Source organism: Sparus aurata, chromosome 6, assembly GCF_900880675.1.
Source record: "Sparus aurata chromosome 6, fSpaAur1.1, whole genome shotgun sequence".
NCBI classification, from domain to species: domain Eukaryota; kingdom Metazoa; phylum Chordata; class Actinopteri; order Spariformes; family Sparidae; genus Sparus; species Sparus aurata.
This window is the reverse complement of record NC_044192.1, coordinates 17,397,427-17,417,410: the sequence shown is the minus strand read 5'-3', so window position 1 is coordinate 17,417,410 and position 19,984 is coordinate 17,397,427. Positions and strand designations below refer to the sequence as shown.

At 40.1% G+C, this 19,984-nt stretch overlaps 3 protein-coding genes across 7 annotated transcripts; 1 reads left to right on the top strand and 2 right to left on the bottom strand.

Annotated features, from left to right (window-relative positions):
- Positions 1-120: 120 nt before the first annotated feature.
- On the bottom strand, positions 121-6,888 carry nprl2 (NPR2 like, GATOR1 complex subunit). Of its 2 annotated transcripts, XM_030421527.1 has the most exons (11): positions 6,467-6,888; positions 5,250-5,341; positions 4,951-5,119; positions 4,739-4,847; positions 2,996-3,132; positions 2,672-2,769; positions 2,288-2,324; positions 964-1,057; positions 762-879; positions 516-658; positions 121-435 (listed from the first exon to the last, which is right to left on the bottom strand). In XM_030421527.1, the coding sequence occupies exons 1-11, from the start codon at positions 6,545-6,547 to the stop codon at positions 368-370; spliced, it is 1,146 nt and encodes a 381-aa protein (XP_030277387.1). In that variant the 5' UTR covers positions 6,548-6,888; the 3' UTR covers positions 121-367. The 2 variants fall into 2 exon arrangements, with proteins under 2 accessions (XP_030277387.1, XP_030277388.1); XM_030421528.1 differs by lacking the exon at positions 5,250-5,341 and having other exon boundaries at positions 6,467-6,588.
- A 429-nt stretch (positions 6,889-7,317) lies between these two features.
- Positions 7,318-12,879, top strand: hemk1 (HemK methyltransferase family member 1). 4 transcript variants are annotated; one of them, XM_030420002.1, is made up of 11 exons: positions 7,318-7,583; positions 8,610-8,783; positions 8,898-8,989; positions 9,081-9,174; positions 9,268-9,396; positions 9,539-9,603; positions 10,152-10,201; positions 10,289-10,394; positions 11,841-11,936; positions 12,254-12,348; positions 12,592-12,879. In XM_030420002.1, exons 1-11 carry the CDS (start codon positions 7,536-7,538, stop codon positions 12,837-12,839), a joined length of 1,197 nt encoding a protein of 398 aa, XP_030275862.1. In that variant the 5' UTR covers positions 7,318-7,535; the 3' UTR covers positions 12,840-12,879. The 4 variants fall into 4 exon arrangements, with proteins under 4 accessions (XP_030275862.1, XP_030275864.1, XP_030275861.1 ...); XM_030420004.1 differs by having other exon boundaries at positions 12,238-12,348; XM_030420001.1 differs by having other exon boundaries at positions 10,152-10,207.
- Positions 12,880-13,297: 418 nt separating this feature from the next.
- Positions 13,298-15,836, bottom strand: cisha (cytokine inducible SH2-containing protein a). The gene is made up of 3 exons (XM_030420008.1): positions 15,136-15,836; positions 14,422-14,585; positions 13,298-14,219 (listed from the first exon to the last, which is right to left on the bottom strand). Exons 1-3 carry the CDS (start codon positions 15,153-15,155, stop codon positions 13,720-13,722), a joined length of 684 nt encoding a protein of 227 aa, XP_030275868.1. The 5' UTR covers positions 15,156-15,836; the 3' UTR covers positions 13,298-13,719.
- Positions 15,837-19,984: the final 4,148 nt, after the last annotated feature.

Here is a 19,984-nt window from a genome sequence, read left to right as displayed (position 1 = left end):
GCTGATAGCTTGCCATCCTGTATCCAGTTGTTTAATCCATCTTAAATCTTTTTAATGGCTACAAAATTATATCAAATGTAAAATTCTAGATGTTTTTTGCATTTAGAACAAACTGCCACACCTTGGTATAATCTCTTTTATTAATCACAGATTTTCTTTTTTACAATATTAATAAATATCACCTTCCTTACTTGACCAAAACAGAACTGTATGTCAACTCTTGATGAAGAGGATATTAGTTGAAAAAAAACAAACATCTAACAAAATTACAAAATACTACTTCACTCCTCACTGCTTCTCCTTTCACTGAAGGCATCTTTGGTTGAGGCATCTCTGAATCTTTCAGTCTGTTTTCAGTTCATTCACATCATTTCCAGCAGACCACGATGTTAGGATCATTTTCCAAGCGTTCATCCAGCTCCTGGTAGCTGATACCTGTAAAAGGAAATGAAACCACTGTAAGCGCACTTGTTTTCATCCATCTGCCAACAAACAGAGACAGCTTTAAAACCTGCCTGTTTTGCAGCAGATCTCATCATAACTATGGCAGCCGGTGTAGAGTCGAGGCGGCCTGCTCCTCTCATCCCGGATCACCTTCACCGGATATTTCTGCAGCCGTCGAATCAGAGCCTTCATCAGTCCAAACTGGATTAGCCTCCTGAACACGTGAAAAGACACGCATGGGAATAAATGTCTCTGTGATCCGACTTTTCTGTAATCATAAAGTCTTTTCAGGAACTGATAAATACATGGACACTGACCTCTCATCAACCCTCTGAAGCTGCTGGGAGTAGCGAGAACAAAGGTCTCGGACTGTGGTTCCTGGACTCAGACCACAGTACAGCTGGAACACATCTCTCAGACTGGCACGCTTCTGACCTGACACGGAAAGACAACAACGATGCAATCACAAAATCAAATACAAAGCAACACTTTTGCTCCACAATCGTGACCATTAGTTACCCTGCTTAGTGACGTAGTTGAGACACTCCTCCTGAATGGACTTGTCATCTATGAGGCTCTGGACTTTGGGGGTGGTGCAGTACACATTAGAGTACTGTAGGGAGGTAAAACAGCAGAAGACAATCAAACAAACTAAATGGATCCATGAAGAGTTAAGACAGAGAAGCAGGGCCACTTGTAAAAAAAAAAAAAAAAAAAAAAAGCAGTGATATCACGGGAGAAGAGCTATAATATTTTGAGAAAAGAGAAGTCCTCTATTTCATACAACATGTGAATTATGTGTCTGCAGATGTGTCCTGGCACCCTCTCCCAGCCCTGCCCATGTTCATAACTTTTTCTCACGCTCAACAGTTTTTTGTTTTTTTTTTATTTTCAGGGTAGAGGCACTTCAGCCAAAGCTCATGGTAATGGGATAATAACCTCAGTATCTCGAGGAGACAAATGGCAGATTTTCATATATATAAAAAAATAAGGAAGATTAAAGTATTGTCTGTTGCAATGATCAGTAATAAGTTCTTGATCTGACATTTTCAGCTTAATCAGTTGCTACAGTTGCCAAGATGCCATCTATGCATGACACTGCTGATCTCTGATAACAAGTCATAAGAACGAAAGACCTTTTGTTTTCTTTTGTTAATGGATTGATTTTTTTGTTTTGATGACAGCGTAATTAACTTGACATGATCAAGATAACATCATCATTTTTTTGATTTTTTTTTGTATTATTTTCTAAATGCATTCACTTCCTTCTTCGCTGGATGAAAAGAAGTGAACTCTGCGTTTATGTTTTTGAAGTTCTGCTCCCAAAAACCGGTCAAAGTTGATGGACAATGTTTACCTGATGTCACACTGGATGCTAACCATGTCATCATCACCATCTTCTTGCTGCCGTTTACGTTTCCTACAGAATCATTTCCTGGGTGTATATGTGTTTATGTGTACACATTTGTAGCCTAAATCACTGTTTATGTTCTATGTAAGTGTAGCGTTAAGGAATTCCAAACTTTCATTTCATTATGAAACTGTTGTATAATAGCAAATACTGTATATCACCTTGAACTTACTTATTGAGGTGAGGATAAACCAAACAAAATTTAAAATGTGGATGAACTGAATTTGAAGGCTTCCCCCAATAAGGAAATATTACAATTTCTCACAAACTTAAGATTTTAACACAAAATATTATGACCTTTTCTTGTAATATTTTGACCTTGCACACAAAATCAAAGTGACCCATAATATAATATTCAACAAAAATAGCAGCACCACAACACTGACGCTCATTTCACAGACACTGTTTTGCTGTGTGGATTTGGTTTACTACCTGAAAAATGGAAACCAAGGTCACAACACCATAGTACCTGGGAAAGAAAAGGGAGGATTTCAGCTCTTAGTACCTCTTTGGTTTATTTGGGAAATTAAGGTCAACACACACTTGCCAACCCATGAAGCACTGCATAATTAGAAAACAGCAGATGTGATGAAATGATGGCTTTCCTGAATAGCCAACAGCCATGAACACTGAGAATTAGTGTGAAAGTTTACGCTGATCAACTCTAAACTCATGATGTGCCTCACAACCACTCTTATCTGAAGACACTATCAGTGTGCAGGCTTACTGTAGATAGAAAACAGTGGATGAGGGTGTTTTCACAGGAGTCAGTAGCTGCTGGTGTGTGTTGCCCTTTATTCGCTGAAATGTACTCACAGGAGATTCTGCACAGCAATGCGAACCAGATTCAGCTCTACATCTGCTTCAGCAGAGATTTTCTGGATGTGTCTAAATCCATCAATATATGGCAGGATCTGCAGTAGACAATATATAGTAGAACGTTATTGCCCCAATAATACTTTATTGTACCAATACATGACACTTTGTCCTGCACATAAAATAACAGATGTGTTACAGTGCGAACATCACTATAGCTGATAACAGGCCTTTGATCTCTAATCTTTCTCCTGGTGCTTCTAGGAACTGTGGCACATTTATTATCACAACATCCCCTGATATCAGCCACGGGGGCCTTCTTACCTGTTGAGTTGTGAGATCCCACTGAGATTTGATAAAATGGTCTTTACACTGGGTGAACACAGGGACATCGTACTCCTGGACGATCGGAGGGTCCTTTCGCAGCTGGATCAGCTTCAGGTGCATGGTGTTGGAATCATCTGTAACAGATACAAGACAGAAAAAGAGACTAGATTAGATCTTTTTAACCAGGGTTACAGGGTTTTTGTTTCAGGTGCAATATGCCAAAAGTGGAAATAAGTAGGTTGACAATAACAAAATGGTGTACCCCTGGTGAGAGAATTCACAACTGAACCCTGGGCAGAGTAGCCTTGTTGCATGTATAAACGAAACAAAGGGAAGGAAAGCCAAACAGCATTTTATATTTCATCTTATTGCACTTTTATACTTGGAAAGACACCGAAACATTTCATCAACAAATATGTCCTTCCCCCGACCCATGGGTGGATCCATTTTTGTGTGACGTCAGACAGCTGCTCCCTCATGAGGTCGAGGCGGATGGATGTGCCCTAACTTAACAAGAAGGAATTCCAACTTCGAGTGACATTACATTGTGCTTTTTCTGATACAAGTACAGACATTTTCAAGTACCGAGTTGTCTGGAATGCAGCATTAGGCCTGAGGAGAGACTCACAAGGGTGCCAGTGGGCCAGATGGCAGCGGTTGCTGGGTATTGGTAGCAACCTTGTGCTTGTGTGGTATACAATTTAATTGGTAGGTACTGTCTTCTTTGGAAGGAAGGTGGTGATATCTAATCTTGAGTCTCGCCTTGAAGATAATTTAACTCTTTAAGCGTTAATGTTTCCTTGTTGTTTAAATTGTAAATCATTTTTTTACTCTTGCAACTATATATATTTCCCTTTTTTTTAATACGCATTTTAAAATGTGTTACTCTCCTCACGCCCTGACCATTTCATGGACGTGAATGTCAAAATTACATGAAGTGCATTATTGTTTCAATTATCATTATCATAATTGAACATCCTGACAACTACATGAACTTTCTTACTCAATACCTTTCCAAAAAGAGCGAAAACACTGTTAGAAATCACTGCTGTACTATTTCCAAACAAGTTAAAGTCGTAAATATAGTAAACCACTGGACTGTGTTAAGTTGTCCATTTGAAGGATCGTTATAAGTATGATTTTGTTCCAGCGGGGACTTCCATTCCTCCTGATCAGGTTTAGAAAAGTGTCCAATATGTTTGTTGAGTACCACAATTTTTTGAGGTTGTTCAGATAAATCATTTCCAGGAATAGATAACAGCATATAATGTTAATAAAACAAAGAACTTTGATTTTGATTGGCGTCTGGAAAAAATCCCAAAATACGAATAAACTCAACATGTAAACCCTAACCAGCCCAAATCTGACCTCCAAATACGCCTCATGAATGATCACTGAGAACATGTTTAAACTCATTTGCAGCTCACTTTTTACAAAACTGCTTGCTCAGCAGCACCGCTGTGTCTTGGGACTTTAATCAATCCACAGTATGACTAAATTCAATTTGGCGCCTTTTGGACAGGAACTTCGGTGCTGCTGCAACAATATCTTCAAACAAACAGAATGAGCAGCTGAATAAGAGACTTTCTGAATACACTTTCAGTCCTTCACAGAACGTGTAGCAAACACATCATTTGTATTTTACCACCATGCTCAGGATGTGTTTTAACGACAGAGGTGGTTGTTTGCAACTGATACAACGGGAGTATGGAGTACACACAGTAAAACACAAACTAATACCTATAGGTAATGTGCAGGCTCCTGTGGCGTTGAGTTCTTCCAACAAGGTCGACATTATGGGTAAAAGTTTCTGTTTGCTCTCCTCGTTGAATATAAAGCCACTTTCCAGCTGCAACACAAAAGAGATTTAATAAAACTCATTAGTCAAAATTATGCAACTATAAAGCAATCACATGTGACAAGCACAGATGTAAAAATGGATTATTCACTACCTCCAGAGTTGTGAGGTACCCTGACAGCTTCTTGACAATCGGCTCGAGGGCACATGTGTTGGTCTGGGCATCACAAACGAGGCCGAGGTTAAACAGGAGGGCATTTCGGCTGTACTTTTTGTGTTCGATGCACACAGGACACCCTATTAACTTTTTTCCCATGGCAGTGCTAAAATCAGATAAAGAGGACATAGGAGAGTTTGACAGTGAAACAGAACAACATACAAAACACAGATCTCAAGGTGAAAAAATAATTCAATTATGGTGAGGACAAAGAAGAGGAGTGCTAGATCACATACACTGTAATCAATTTGTTTTGCAGTTCTGGCTTGGTGATGATATAAACCTGAACTGTGTCAAACAACTCCCGTGAAATGTATTCTTCTGGGACCTGTAGGGAGAGGACATAGGGGACACTGTATGACAAAATGCTTCCCATAGCATACACACTAAGAGGATCATGTACTTTCACTTCCAAGGTCAATATCATGAGAATATGAAGATGGATTAAATACCTGTGTACCCTCCCTGGTAGTACACAGGTAAAGTGTGACCTCACTTTAAGAGGTCAATTCAAACAGCACCTGAAAGAATTTCAAACACTAAATATGATCCAAATATATGTACAATTAACTCCGGGATACGCCTTAATATATACGTATATAATACGTTAATAAAGAAACGTGGAGTGATCACCTGTGTCATAAAAAGTGAGGACTTAAATTAAAGATAATAAATAAATAGTAAATTGTTGCTTTGGTCGAAGTAAAAGTCACCCATATGAATAGTTCTTTAGTAAAAGTCTCTGATATTGAGTGTACTTAAGAATCAAAAGTAAATGTCTTTTGTGCTGTAAGGTTTGGCCTTTAATTGACCTGGCCAATTATGTGATCTGAGATTCAGCATTTTTATATAATCTGTCATTTTGTTTTTGATCTGATCGCTGATCAAATAAATCGATTTAAAAATGATGCAGAATGCAATCTGAAAGAAACTAAAGTAAGCAAATGAATGCAGTGGAGTAAAATATTTGCCTCCATTACTTACAGAAAAAGTAATGGAGTGGAAGTATAAGGTATAAGAAAATTAAAAGCACATCAAAATTGTACTTAAGTACAGTTCTGGAGTAAATGTAATTAATTACATTCAATCACTGCTGATTACTGCCCTATATTTTGCTGAAAAGTGAAGAAAAACACCTGAGATTAACGTGAGGCCTTATCTGACCTCATACACTGGAACTATTAGCCAAACTGTATTTAGAAAACACTTTTTGAAAACGTTTTCCACACATTTTCCTTTATAAAATAAAAAAAAAAACAGCACATATTACACTTACATTTCCGTGTACTTAAAGTTTCTCCTACCAAAGGTTTACTATCATAATTTGGATAATTTCGCAGTGCTGGTGGTGATCATGGTAACTGGTAAAACACTTATGGTCATTGTATTGACTTCACTTGTCAGTAATCGTAAACTATGATGCTAACACACTCCAATCATGATTTCCACTTACCTGATATGTTATTTTTGGACCCAGGGTGGGGTGAAACTCACTAAAGAATATACACTCTATCCGGCTGCTCATGCCCATCATAGGCCTTTCTGTCAGATAAACCTTATCACAAAGAATTTAGCACATTCACTCACTTCAACTAAGACGTTTCAGTTTGAGAGGAAACTAAACTGTGTCTGCCTCAGCTGTTATTTAGCATATGAGGCTAGCTGCTAGCTTCCAGTTTTAACGTTAAAAAACAAACTAGTAACCTCCCGTGAAACACGTTTAGCAAGTCTGACGTCTGGACAACGTCCAAAAGATGTGTTATCACTTTACTTTGAAAAAAAAATGCTGTCAAACAAGTAGTGAACTATCCAACTACTCTCCAAATAGTCGGCACATTCATGCACACCAGACTGAGGAACAACAATATTGATGCATTCATGGGCAGCTCGTTATTTACCCATGCAACTAATGGCCGTCCTAAATATTTACGTAGATTGTGCAGGATGTTTTTTTCTTTTTTCTTCCACAACAAACGACATATAATCATAGCACAGTATATGTTGTTAGTTTCTTCCACGACCTTAGAACATCTACAATTGCATTATTTTGTGGGGATACGTGTTTATCATGTATTTTGAGGTTGGTACATTGGTACATATACATAACATTGGTATATATTGTTTTTGTAGTCACAATCAAGATTATTGAGGTTATCGCAATACTAAAAAAACACACAAAGAAAAACCAACCACCAATTTGATAGTGTTTTCCTGTTTCCCATGCTTAAAAGTGAATTTGTTCGATAGTACATGAAGGCAGCAGTATTCAGCGGCGTCAGTGCTGCGCAGCATGCGCCGCCGCACGTTGGAGACGTTTTGCGTCACGTCAACCTTGGAGCGGTTTCCTGCGCCATGTGCAGGAAGTACGATAGATAGTGAGCGTGGCGTTTTACTACAGAAAATGTTGTAATGTACAGTTAGGACAACAGAGCAAAGTGAGGATGAGCGAGTCCAGCTAACAGCTACACAGACGGTGTGTGTTCAGTATTGACGCAGAGGGTGTGTGTGTGTTTACATCAACCATGTGGAGAAGATGTCTGAGTGCAGGCTGCAGACGCTTTGGATTAAAGGTAACTAAGAGGACTCCTCCTCAGTACATCAGATGGGAGATTTTGTGCATGATGGAGCAACTAAGGATGTTAAAAATGAACATTTAAACCAATTGATATAAACGCAGAAATATTATTTTTTCCATAACTAAATAAACACGCTGGTCGCAGAGGAAAATAAGGTCCCCATAACACTGTTTGAAGTCTTTGTGTCAAAAATTCAAGCAACCAGTGATGGAATAAATTCAGTTCACTTAAGTACTGTTCTTATGTACAACTTTCTGGTTCTTTACTTGAGTACTTCAATTTTCTTCTACTTCATACTTCCTCTCTGCTGCATTTATCTGATACATTTAGTTACTAGATACTTTGCTCCTTGTGTTTCCAAAAAGTTAGTTGTCCATCACAAGTTCATAGAACCCAATGATTCATCTCATGATTAATTATTTAGTTTGACCAAGAGGTTGGAAATAAGAAGCTCTGAGTCACAAACATTTGCTGACTAAATGTTTTCAAGTATTGACACATTTATTTTTCATCTTCCTGTCGATGACACTTACAGTACATGAAGGACAGATAATTGGAAACACTGGGAGGCTATATATAACTCAGTGTCAGCGTACAGATGACTTAACTTTCAGTTGTGCAAGATGAAGCGATGAAAGCTGGCGAGACGTGCGTATTGAGTGTACGTCAGACGGTGGTGCCTGAGGTTTGATCTAAAGTTGGGTTTTCAGATTTGATTCCTCGGCATCACTCAGATGTTGATGGGGATAACCCTGACGAAAAGTACCAACTCTTTGAAATAAACAAAGGCTTCTTACATGATAAGTTCACCCTAAAATTCAGACAATATTTACTCAGTTTTCTGAAGTAGCTGGGTATTTGAAAAAAAGAAAGCATACAGCTTGTCCAAGTCTCCGGAAGCCCTTAGATCCCAAATTAAATTAAAAAGGAAGAAGTCCAGAAGAATCTTTGAGTGAACTTATCCTCTAAACCGTAGTTGATAGTTATTTCAAAACTCTCTTAAAATCAAATGCTTTGTAGGGGATCTGGGGCTCCCACGCAGTGCGTAGATGCAGCGCTCCAGCCTTACCTGCGGGCAGGATCACAGCACTGCAGGCGGGGGACTTATGGAGGAGTCACTTTGTGGAGAACGGTGTGACGGAGCCTGACCACTCCACCCACTACATCATTGCTTATCTGCTTGGGGCTAAAACTGTGAGTTGGAATTTTTACGGTGCTTGTTTTACTTTGGCTGACATGATGCCTGAATACACACCTTCACATCTAATAGCATCCCTTCCTGTTCTTACATGTCATTTTTTTGTCTAGATTGAAAGTCTCGAGCAGGGGAAGTTAACCGAGTTGCTCAGCCGAGAGAAAACGGAGCAGATGTGGCAGCTGTGCACTAAACGTCTTTCCAGGTGTGAATTTTCTACATGCACCACCTCCATATGGACATATACCCAGATGTTTTTGACTGATAATGCTCATAAATATGTGTGTTTTGTGTAGAATGCCTGTGCAGTATGTGATTGAGGAGTGGGACTTCAGAGATCTGACGCTGAAGATGAGATCTCCAGTGTTCATACCAAGGCCTGAAACTGAGGTTGGACAGGAGAAGAAAAAAAAGCACAATGTAGAGTGAAGTGGTCGATCATATATACAACCAGAGCTGTGTTTTCTCCGTGTGATTGTGCAGGAGTTGGTTGAACTCGTGCTCAGGGATCTGGAGGAGACTGGAGTGGGAGCAGACGAGCAGCGTACGTGCCTGGAAGTGGGATGTGGCTCTGGTGCTATTTCTCTCAGTCTGCTGAACAGTCTGCCTCAGGTGAGGTTTGTGTTTACCGTCTGGTCTCAGTTTGTCAGTTCTTCTCCTTATAAGTCGAATATGTTGTGCTGTGCATGTCTTTCAGTGTCTTTTGGAGCAATTGGAGAGTTTTTAATTGTTGCCTTTGTTTGTCTTTTACTAGCTTAAAGCCATCGCTGTGGACCAAAGCCAAGCTGCAGTGGATTTAACAAGAGAGAATGCGTCGAGGTAAGTGAACCATAACATGGAAAACAAGTTGTCAGACCATGTTAATTAACTTTAATTTTGGTTAAAGACATACAGTTAAATGTTTGTTTTTGACAACGGGCATATAGAGTAGTGTAGTTTGTAGCGCTAAAACATGGAAATTAGTAAGAACTTTTGCACATCCAGTTCCCTCATCTCATGTCTGAGTGTTTTTAATTGTTTTTTGGTGAAGTAAGACGCTCAGTGGTGGTGACGTTCAAGTCATGTGACTGCAGTGTAGTCTGTTTGCAGCCTACCATTAGCTTTTTTAATTCAAGTGATTTAATTTACAACAGTGCTGTTTATCTGTGGACATCATCTTGCTGAACAAAACGTGTAAGCGTCATAAACTCGTCGTTGCCACAGAGCATTTTTTTGGCGACATTCCATAATCCAGTTAAAAAATACCACAGGCCTTTTGTTGCGGGAACCAGGGCGATGCTAACTTCCATGTTGGCATACGAAAATACATCATTCACATCACTCTATAGAGTCACGAATTAAGTCTGATGAAGGATTGTTCTGTGCAGGTTGGGGCTTCAGGACAGATTACAGGTTTATCATATAGACGTAATGAAAGGTAAGGGTAAGTAGTGCATTGCACATATTGAATTACAGGCTTAAACACACTAATGATACTAAGAAGCTTTCATGTCTGTTCTGTCAGATGCAGAAACTTTTCTGAGCCTCTGCAGCAGCGTTTCAGCTCTGGTCAGTAACCCTCCTTACCTGTTCTCAGAGGATATGATGACATTGGACCCTGAAATTTCCAGGTGAATAAACACTTTCAGCTCTTCTCCATTATTTTTTATTTTATTTTATAAGCACTTAATAAATAATAAAAATGAAGCACACAAAAACAGAATCTTTTTTATCTGCCCACATTTTGACCTACAAAGACAGATGGTACTAACTTCAAGAAAGCAGCAGTTGAGAAGAACATGTTGCATGCTGACTGGGTACACTCTGTAACAGATGGATAGATAATGTCTTTTCATGTTACAACAAAAAGTCATTGACCTAAAAACTGTCCTCTGTTTTCAGAAAACTTCAGAGTATATTACATCAACAAAATGCATTTTTTGCAGTTTTCAAGGCAACATAACCAACTGTTTAATGTACTTAAATGTGACTTAAAAGTGGCTTGACTACATCAAAGTCTTGGATTTCACTGCTGTCACCAGCTGATTTAGATAACTTATTTATGTTGGGTAACACATTTAACTGCCCAGATGTTAGTTAACTAATATATTTCAGTTACAGGAGATGCTATAATGTGAAAGTACATTTAGCTTTAGCCAATGTTTGAGCAGAGATAGCAGTCTCTTCCTCTCAGCTAGGCTATTTTAGCAGGTTAGCTGACTGTTTTCTCATTTTCTAAAGCAGAAGCTCAATTAGCTACTACTTTATTAAGTTGGGTAACAAATTAGACTACCAAAGTGTTAGTTAACCAATATTGATATAATTCAGTCACAGGGAACGGCTATGGTGTAAAAGTAAGCTAGAAGTAGGTCAGGGGCAAAGATTGCAGTCACTTCCACTCGGCTAGGCTATTTTAGCAGGCTAGCTGAGTGTTTATTTTCCATAAGATGTTGTGGCTACAACTTTATTATGTTGGTTAACAAATAAAACTATCAAGTTGTGAGTTAAGAACATGTATTTTATGAATATTTCAATTGCAAGAAGTACAAAAAATTTAGGAAAGGTACATTTAGCTTTCAACAACTTTATCTTTATCTCATTAGCTAACTTTAGCTTGAACTGGCTCTTTTGCTTTAGTTGTGCTCTGTGTAGTTAAATGTTTAGTTTGGTTATTAGCTCTTAGAAACTGCTAATTCAGAACTCTTTCTGTTTTTAAATAATACATTTCTATGGCATAAAAAACATAAAAGACTCTGGAATTTACCAAGTTTTGGCTAAAGGCTTAGTGGATTTTGGCTTTGGAGACAGTGTAGTTTGTCATAATGTGCCATAAACTATTTCATTAACTATAATATATTTATAAATGCTAAACATGGGGTTTAACATACATTTAAACTAATAATATTTTAATTCTTTTGCAAAAGCAATACAATTGTACTTAATAGATATTGGTTTTAGTCAAATCTGTGGGAGTGCTTAGAAATTATAAAATATATTTGCATCAGTGCATTAGGTGTACCTAGAAATGTGTTTTATGTGACATTTAAATAATAAATGGGTTCTGTATGTATGCCCAGATTTGAAGACCACGCTGCTTTAGATGGAGGTAAAGATGGCCTAAGAGTGATCAGACAGATTTTGACTCTGGCTCCACAGATCCTATCAAGTCCTGGGTAAGGAACTCCACTGCACGGCACCAAGCACACACACACACAGAGACACACAGAAACCCACCTGGGTTTAATTCCTAACGGCGTCGTTGGCTTGTCACAGGAACAGCATGTTCTGAAAAACACACGTATCGTGTTGCCTCTTTAATGAGTTAGGCTTTTTAAGAGACTGCCAGTAAATACAGTTCCAGATATGTGTCACTGCTCTCATCTCAAGCTTATTTTCTGATAATCCTGTCGTGCTGATAATTAGATTTGAATGCATTTTTTGTTTTTTGTGGGTTTTTTTTTGGTTGAATAACAGTCGTGTTTACTTGGAGGTGGACCCCAGGCACCCCACGCTCATTCGACGGTGGGTGGAGGCGAATGTGGAAGAGATGCATTACGTGGAGACACAGCAAGACATCACCGGCAGGTCTGTTTAAAAAAAGCTCTCAGCCTTTATTGCACCCAGGCATCATTAAATTAATTTGTTATTCATTTAACCTGCCGTGATTTCATTCTTAAATAGTATACATATTAATCTCGTAGGCCTTAAAAGTCTTAAAATCTACACTTTATTACAAAATGAAACTCAATCCACTCATCGTTTTTAGTTCTTTCATTACTGGAAGCCAAAATTAGGAGTCTATTACACTGATTTGTTTTTGTTTCCTAGGCCGCGATTTTGCATCCTTCAGAAAGAGAAGTCAAACAAGGACCACAAGCTGGATCTGGATTGAGAAACTGAGATCCTATTACTCTGGCTTTAGCCCAGGTCGCCTCAGCTTCCCTAACCCCACTGAGTCTCCGAAGCACATGCTGGCACCGATTCTATCCCTCACAATTCACAATTTGCAGGAGCTCAAACCATTGTCATGTCACGGTTGCACTTTTAATCCTGCAACATTCGCAATTACATCCTGAACCACAATAAAAAATGGTGTGCGAGATGGCACAAAAGCAGGCTCAAAGCTGAAGGTAATTACCAGGGCTTTTCTTAGAACCCTCCCTCTCAGAATCTCACCCTCCTCCCAGGAAGCATTCAGTAGTTCTGTGAATCCGCTGATGAGCGGTCCTCCCCTTCGCCTGTCCACTCGCTGACTCAGATGCAGGCTGCACACATTGTTGAGCAAAAACACACAGCGTGGCCTTTACTTCCTCACCCAATCTGCGTCTCGCACACTTGAAGCTCAAAGGCCACAAAGTCTTTCTGTTTCAAAGGTGATTGAAGGCGAATATATTTCGTAACAAGTGTCACAAGAGCAGCCGTCATGTGGCTGTTAAGAACCATGACACGATGCTGACAAACATTTCTCTTTACACTGTGAGTAATAGTGCCAGTTTAAGCAACACAAGACAAAAGGATCTAGAGGACAAATGGGTTAGTCTCCAACTGCTTATTTTAATAGAAAAATGTACACATGTAAAAGGTAGAAAAAATGTCTTACTGAGAAAAATAAAATGGCGTAAAAGATGTCTCAATGGAATTAGTGTACTTCTCAGGAACAGCATGTACATCCAGAACTGATGAGGGTAAAACGGATATGGACAATTTCCACATTCATCATAGGATAAGCGTTGATTACAGTACTTCAGTTCCTCTGGGGGCCTCGACAAACTAAGTCTTTAACCAGGCACGTCAGCGTTTCATTTGTACATAATTCACCAGCAAAATCATGACCTTGTGTCCAGTATTTTCGTGACTGGCCTCCAACTGCTGGAGCAGCATTGTCATTTACAGGCACAAACAACCTGTCGTCAGTCCGCTGAGATACAGCCATAGTAATGGACTTGAGGAACGCCATCATACCTTGAAGGGATAGTCCTTTATGTAACGCATCAGAGGCCTCGGGAGTGGTAGCTGGTCGGGGCAGTCAGAGTGTCTGTTAATGACAAGGCGTGTGAGGTGCTGTAACGAGGGGAGGCCTTGGGGCTTGTACACGGCCCGCTTCAGTTTTAATACCACAGATGTGTCCTGAATTGTCTGCTGAGACGGTTTTGAAGGAGCCATCTCCTGCTCCACCTTCCCTTCCTCTGCTTTCCTCTCTGGTCCCATGTAGTGCTGCACCAGGCTGGGCACGTTGGGGAACGACGACAGGCTGGGCCGGGCCGGGGAGCTGGAGTCGAGCAGAAACTGGGCGCCGCTGTACTGGATCCGTATACTGGTGGGTCCGCGTGCAGTCCTGACCGAGAGGGTCAACATGTACAGAGGGTGGCTGCTGTCCCGTACCAAAAAAGCTCCTTCAGACGCCTCTTGAAGCGCAGCGTGAGCCTGAGCCGCAGTCACAGCTCCCCAGTACCATCCTGCACACACACACACACACACACACACACACACACACAGAGATTCCTAAATATTAGTCACTCTGAACACTCAGTGCTGTGCTTTTTTACTGTTCAACTAAATACCATGTGCCAAACAGAGTCTGGAACAGTTTATGACTTTCCAAGAATCTCACTTGTGCGCCTCAGAGGCTGCAAACATTCAACTCTTTTAATACTTTACCTGAATTTTCTAGATAGCAGAAGTTGCTGGCGATTGCCCGCAGGTCCTTTGCGGGGTCCCATAGCGGAGGGGTGCTTTGAAGGCAAGGGGTAGGAGGTACAGTTCCTGCCCGCATGCCCCGCGGGGCTTCAGTGGACGGAGCAGTGGGCAGAGGAGCTCTGGGACTGAAAAAAAGATTGAAAATGTGGTTTTGAAAAGCATGTAAGAACTCCAACAAAACAGTCACAGCAGGTTTCATTGTTCCATATTAATGCAGGAGTCCAAACTGTGTTTATTTATTTATTTATTTATTTGTATTTTTTTTGCAGTTCATAAGAAGAGAAATAACAAGAATAAAAGGTGCAGTTTCAACTTTATTCACACATTTTCATTTAGTTCTGATGTGGTGACGCAGGACATGTTTTGGCAATCTTGACCAGAAAAGGAACATTTTCATCTCAGTCATACGTTCCTTGTTTAAATAAATAAGTTCTGTTTAATTACCACTTTTGGTATTAAGAGGTTTTAAATAAAGACTTTATTTTTTTGTTGTTTTTATAATTAGACTAACAGGCCTTTGCATTTTGAATGTGAAGACTCCAGTCTGAGACGGTTCACAGCCGCACACATCCAGGAATTTAAAGACTTTAAAATACGAGTAAACACTTTACTTTTACGAACAGAATAACATGTTCTCAACGCAGAAAAAACAGAAACAAAGAAAGGTCAACTCACCCTGGCACACAAAGAATCATGCTATATCTCGAATCCGCTGGTTATTCAAATCCGATCGGGTTTTTACTTTCTTCAAGAGAAATAAGACGAGGCTTCGAACAAAAGACGAAACATCAACTGCGACCATTAACATCGGTTTGTCATGAATACGCCTGGTACACGCTGTGAAAGAGAGTCGAAGGTCTTGTCCGTGTAGTTTTATATAAGAACACTGGATGTAAAATATAAAAACAAAAACAAAACGGAATTAATTTAAACGCGTGTAAAAGTCTGAGCAGCAGCGGGTTGCGGAGTGTGTTGTCACCAGAATGGGATCCTAATGTGTGAAGGACGCGGTGTAAAGGCTTGGCTTTTAAAATTTACCGTTTCCTAGAAGTCTATTCTGAGAACTCTTAACAGCACCGGCGGCTCTGACGTCACACGGCCGCACCAACTACCGCTCGGCTCGCGCAGCACCCTCCGCCGCCACCGCCGGTCGTCTCGCTTCGTGACAGCCGCGTTCCGCCGCTCCACCGTCGGCCGCCGTGTTTTGCGGGGGTTAAACGTGTTTTTTCTCTCCGGTTTAATTCCCTGTGATGGCCGAGGGGCTTGTCGTCGTCACCCGGCTCGTGTCGCGCCGCTCACCGCTTCACCCGGCGGCCCCTGCCTTCGCTGAACAGCCGCTCGCTCCCAGGAATCGCGCGGCAGCTTCTCCCTATCCGCTTTCCAGGAATAATGGCAGGGCTGACTCCGCCCCACCGGGCGGCCCTGACAGAGCCTTCATTCTGGGAATTCACCGCCTCAACATTAAAGATAATAGGAATGCACACAGGCAGTTTCCAGTAATATAGATTCCCCTCGATCCTGGTGGAAAAACACGGCGAGAGCTTTTCTCGGAGGTTTGTCGGAGTCATTACGCTCAAACAAGGCGAGTTGTTATTGTGGCAATAAACTAAGAAACGGCTTAACTCAGCTGTGAGGCATTCTGCACAGGGTTTGAACCTCCTTTTTTATATTGGATTTTTCAAACCATGTGTTTCCAATAGTGTTGCTTATGGTCGAGGTAGTAAAGTGGAGGCTACCTTTGAATTGATTTCTCGCCTGACGTTTATTTGCTAGGGAATCTATCGAGGAAACCCCAGCTTCTACATCTGCTCAATAAATTTGATTCTAAGTTACCGTTGAGTTTTAATACTGCTGGACCATAAATCTGAGGAACATTTTGTTCAGGGTCCAACAAAAAAAAAATCAAAACATTTATTCCAACAATAGCCAAGAGCCATCTCTCTCTCTCTTGCGCACGCACACATACACAGCAGATTGGACTCCAAGCAACACATGAAACTGTAACTATCATAATCATAGCCATATCCACCAGAGCCTTCTGATCCTGCATAGCTGAATCTCAACTTTTTCCAAGAAATCCTGAAATGAGCCTGTTTTCTAAGAAGTCTTCAGGACTTTATATTTCCCTGCTGGATGCGGTCGACCAAATACTTTTGAACTCGTTCAGAGGAACACCACAATTAAAGCCATTTTGTGGAAATGAGTTTAATTTCATTTAATCACTTCTGTAAACTGATGGCCTGGGATGAAGTCTTTTCTTCATGATCAGTCGGATCTGAACTGGAAGTGCAACGCAGCAAATGTGAAATGGTCACATGTGGCACATTAAAACAGAACCGGACAGATTTACTGGACACCATAACCTTGACTATTTAAAGAGATGCAGTCCTCACAATGCAGGTTTTTTTTGTTTGTTTGTTTGTTTTTTTTTTGTTGCATGTGGTGTTTGAACAGCCAAAGAATCCTTTGCCAAATTCAGAAGAGCATTGACAGTAAAGATGATCCGTCTGGATGATTTAGTGTCTGGAGAGCATTGTGAGGAAATTACCAAGAATCCGAAGACGGAAAGGTACACACTGTATGAAACTCCATGTTCTGGTCTGTCATTTAGGGTTTATTGTTTTTACATTTTTAAGTTTCGAGGAGATCATTGCAATCACACCACAGAGAAGGTGTAAGAAGACCAAAAACCTCAAATACAGAGAAACTTTCTTACTAAACAAAACGTGTACGTTTCTATAAACTTGTGTTAGCCACAGAGATTATTTTCCGATGTATTCCAAAATCCAATTTAAAAATCTTGTGGTCGATGCTAACTTCCAGGGTTAGCCTTTGAAAATACGCCCTCTATGGAGACTATCGTCACAGATATGACTACAGGTGTGCTGTAGCCAAAGTGACGTCTTAATCTCTTATGTTGTTGGACCAACAACCCTTGACCTAAAGAAAATGAATTTACAGTCACTGCTGGAAACAGGGAGGTTTTTTGCTTTGATTTGGTAATCTGAATCCTTGAATAATCCTTTAGATGCATTTCCCATGTGTATTTGCATTGCATAAGCTATGTGATTTCCTTTAAGTCCAAAATTTTCGCTGCTAAAAGGCGTAGTGATCAAATACTCTGCTTCGTTATAGAATTACATGCACAGGAGTGCGAGTGTGAGTTCCACTTAAACCACATCATTCTTTGATTTGCACATTTGCTGTGTTCCACTACACAATGCTGGACCTAGAAATAGAAGCAAACAAGGAACTGGTCGTTAACAATTTGTATGATTACTGGTGCCAAATCTTAAAAAGGGTTTTTTGCACTGTTTATTCCCGGGTCGTTGCTGATTTGGTGTTTAAACGTGCATCATAGGAGCGCTAGTGATTGTGGTTTTTATGGTGATAATAGATAAATCAATTTAGTAGATTACAAAAGTTGGTCCCTGGAAGAGGTAGGTTGACTGAGGAGCACAGAACTTATTTGGTTCAGTAAAACCTTTGTGTGCTCAGTCATGAGCTTCAGCAGAATGTTTACGTATCGTGTGTTAACAGAGAGATGTCACACTGTAGTGAGGCGCCACACAGTATATTATTGTAGATCTTCTCCTGACATTGGCCACCAGCAGGCATTTGAAGTCTCTTTTAAATGAAAACTGCACATTACTATTGTTTCTCACGTATTGTTATTTTCTACTTTTGTTCCTCATTTCTCAAACACGAACACTGCTGCCTGTCGAATTCTCGCCGAGATATTTACCGTTTTCTGTTTTTGTTGTCCAAGATCTTCCTGAAGCGGTCTCACCACCTCTGTGCACAAGTTTAATTTTGATCATTTCCAGCTGTGAGTAACTCCTTTTTTTCCATCATGCAGTGGATTGCGGGACTATGGTGCCCTTGAGCGCCACACACACGCCACATATCTGGGTGCTGATACCTTGATTAATAAAAACGTTGCCTGTGTGAGCAAACTATGTACCAAGATCTTACCAGGAATTAATAACTGGAGTGATGTTTGGCACACAATGATTAACTGTTGTCCTCCAACGTGGAGACAAAATGGGCGATCCCAGAGGATTCTTAGAAAAGCTCTAATTGCCTGGAATCAGCAACATAAATCCATCCGCTGTGTGAGAGAAAACTAGCAGGGCTTTGTTCTCAGAGAACAGGCCCGGAGAGAACTGCTGAGTAAGGCTGCCCTACTAAAGAAATGTTTACGATGCTTAAAATGGCACAATGTTTAAAATGTGATCGTCATTTTTTAGCCATATTGCTGCTTGGTTAGCACTGGAACATCCAAACAACTATCTGATGAATTTCCATGAAAGGTAGTACAGACATTCCTGGTCTGGAGGAGGAATCCTAATGACTGGTTGTTGTGGTTGCAGGTATACATGCGGTTGATATTTGCAGTTTCGAGGAAATTCTCAGAAATGTATTGGATGGCCGTAAAGATTTGGTAAACACATCTGTGCACCCCGCATGATGAAGTTTAATAAATTCCACAAAAAGTTTCCACTTTCCTTACGGAAGATGTTTAGTTTAACAGCACACAATTACACAAAAAGTCATGGTACCCAAACAATGTATGCTAATGACGTTTCATCTGGTGCCCCCATCAGGTCAAAACTGTACAATGTCCATACCTTATGATCAAATACCTGCAGTGGCCATTTGTCAAAAAAATCTAAATCAAAGTTCAAAATGCAAATGAAAGTGCCACTGTTGCACTGTGAGCTTGTGATGTGCGTGGGCAAAACCAAAGTTCCTTTGGTTTTTATGGTTCATTTTCAAAAAGCAAGCAAGTATAAACAAAGGGATCCTGCATGCCTCTCCTTCTCTGGTAAAAAAAGGAAAAAGAAAAACACAGGCCCATCAAGGTGCATCATGTTCCTTCACCTATCCTTCTACCTATATGATGTTGGGGGCACACAGTGTTACACAAACAAATCAAAAACAAACAAAATAATGAGTAGTAGCCGAACCTAAACGAGCTAAACAATGAAGTACTTCAACTTGACGGAAAACCAGCAACAGAAAATGCTGTCAAACACTAACTTAATGCTAGCTTCACACAAAAATTAGAGTTGAGTTATCTACTCGCCCTCAGGCTGATTGTAAGTCAGGTGAGATTTTGTAGTCCGAAAAACATTTCTGGAGCTTCACACCAAAACAGCGCTACTGTATTCTCCTAACCAACAGCTCACTTAAAAGTCTAGTTTGAACTTAATTTCTGACTCAGCTTTACTAACATTTTAAGGGTTGGACCAGCTGAAATTGTTCCAACGTAGGCAAAAGTTAAAACCTCAATCTTACACTTATCTCCATGAAAACCTCCATGAAATTGTGAGGAGAACTTGGAGGATGAGGAGGAGCAAATTTTTTCCAAATTTAACATAAGACACTAATGTTATAGAATTGGCAAGTAAATATATGGGGTTAGATAACTTTCAAATTAACAACAAGCTAAATTACCATATGTCGTAAATGAATTAATAAAAAAAAAAAAACACACAATGAAAAGAAAACATAAAATGGC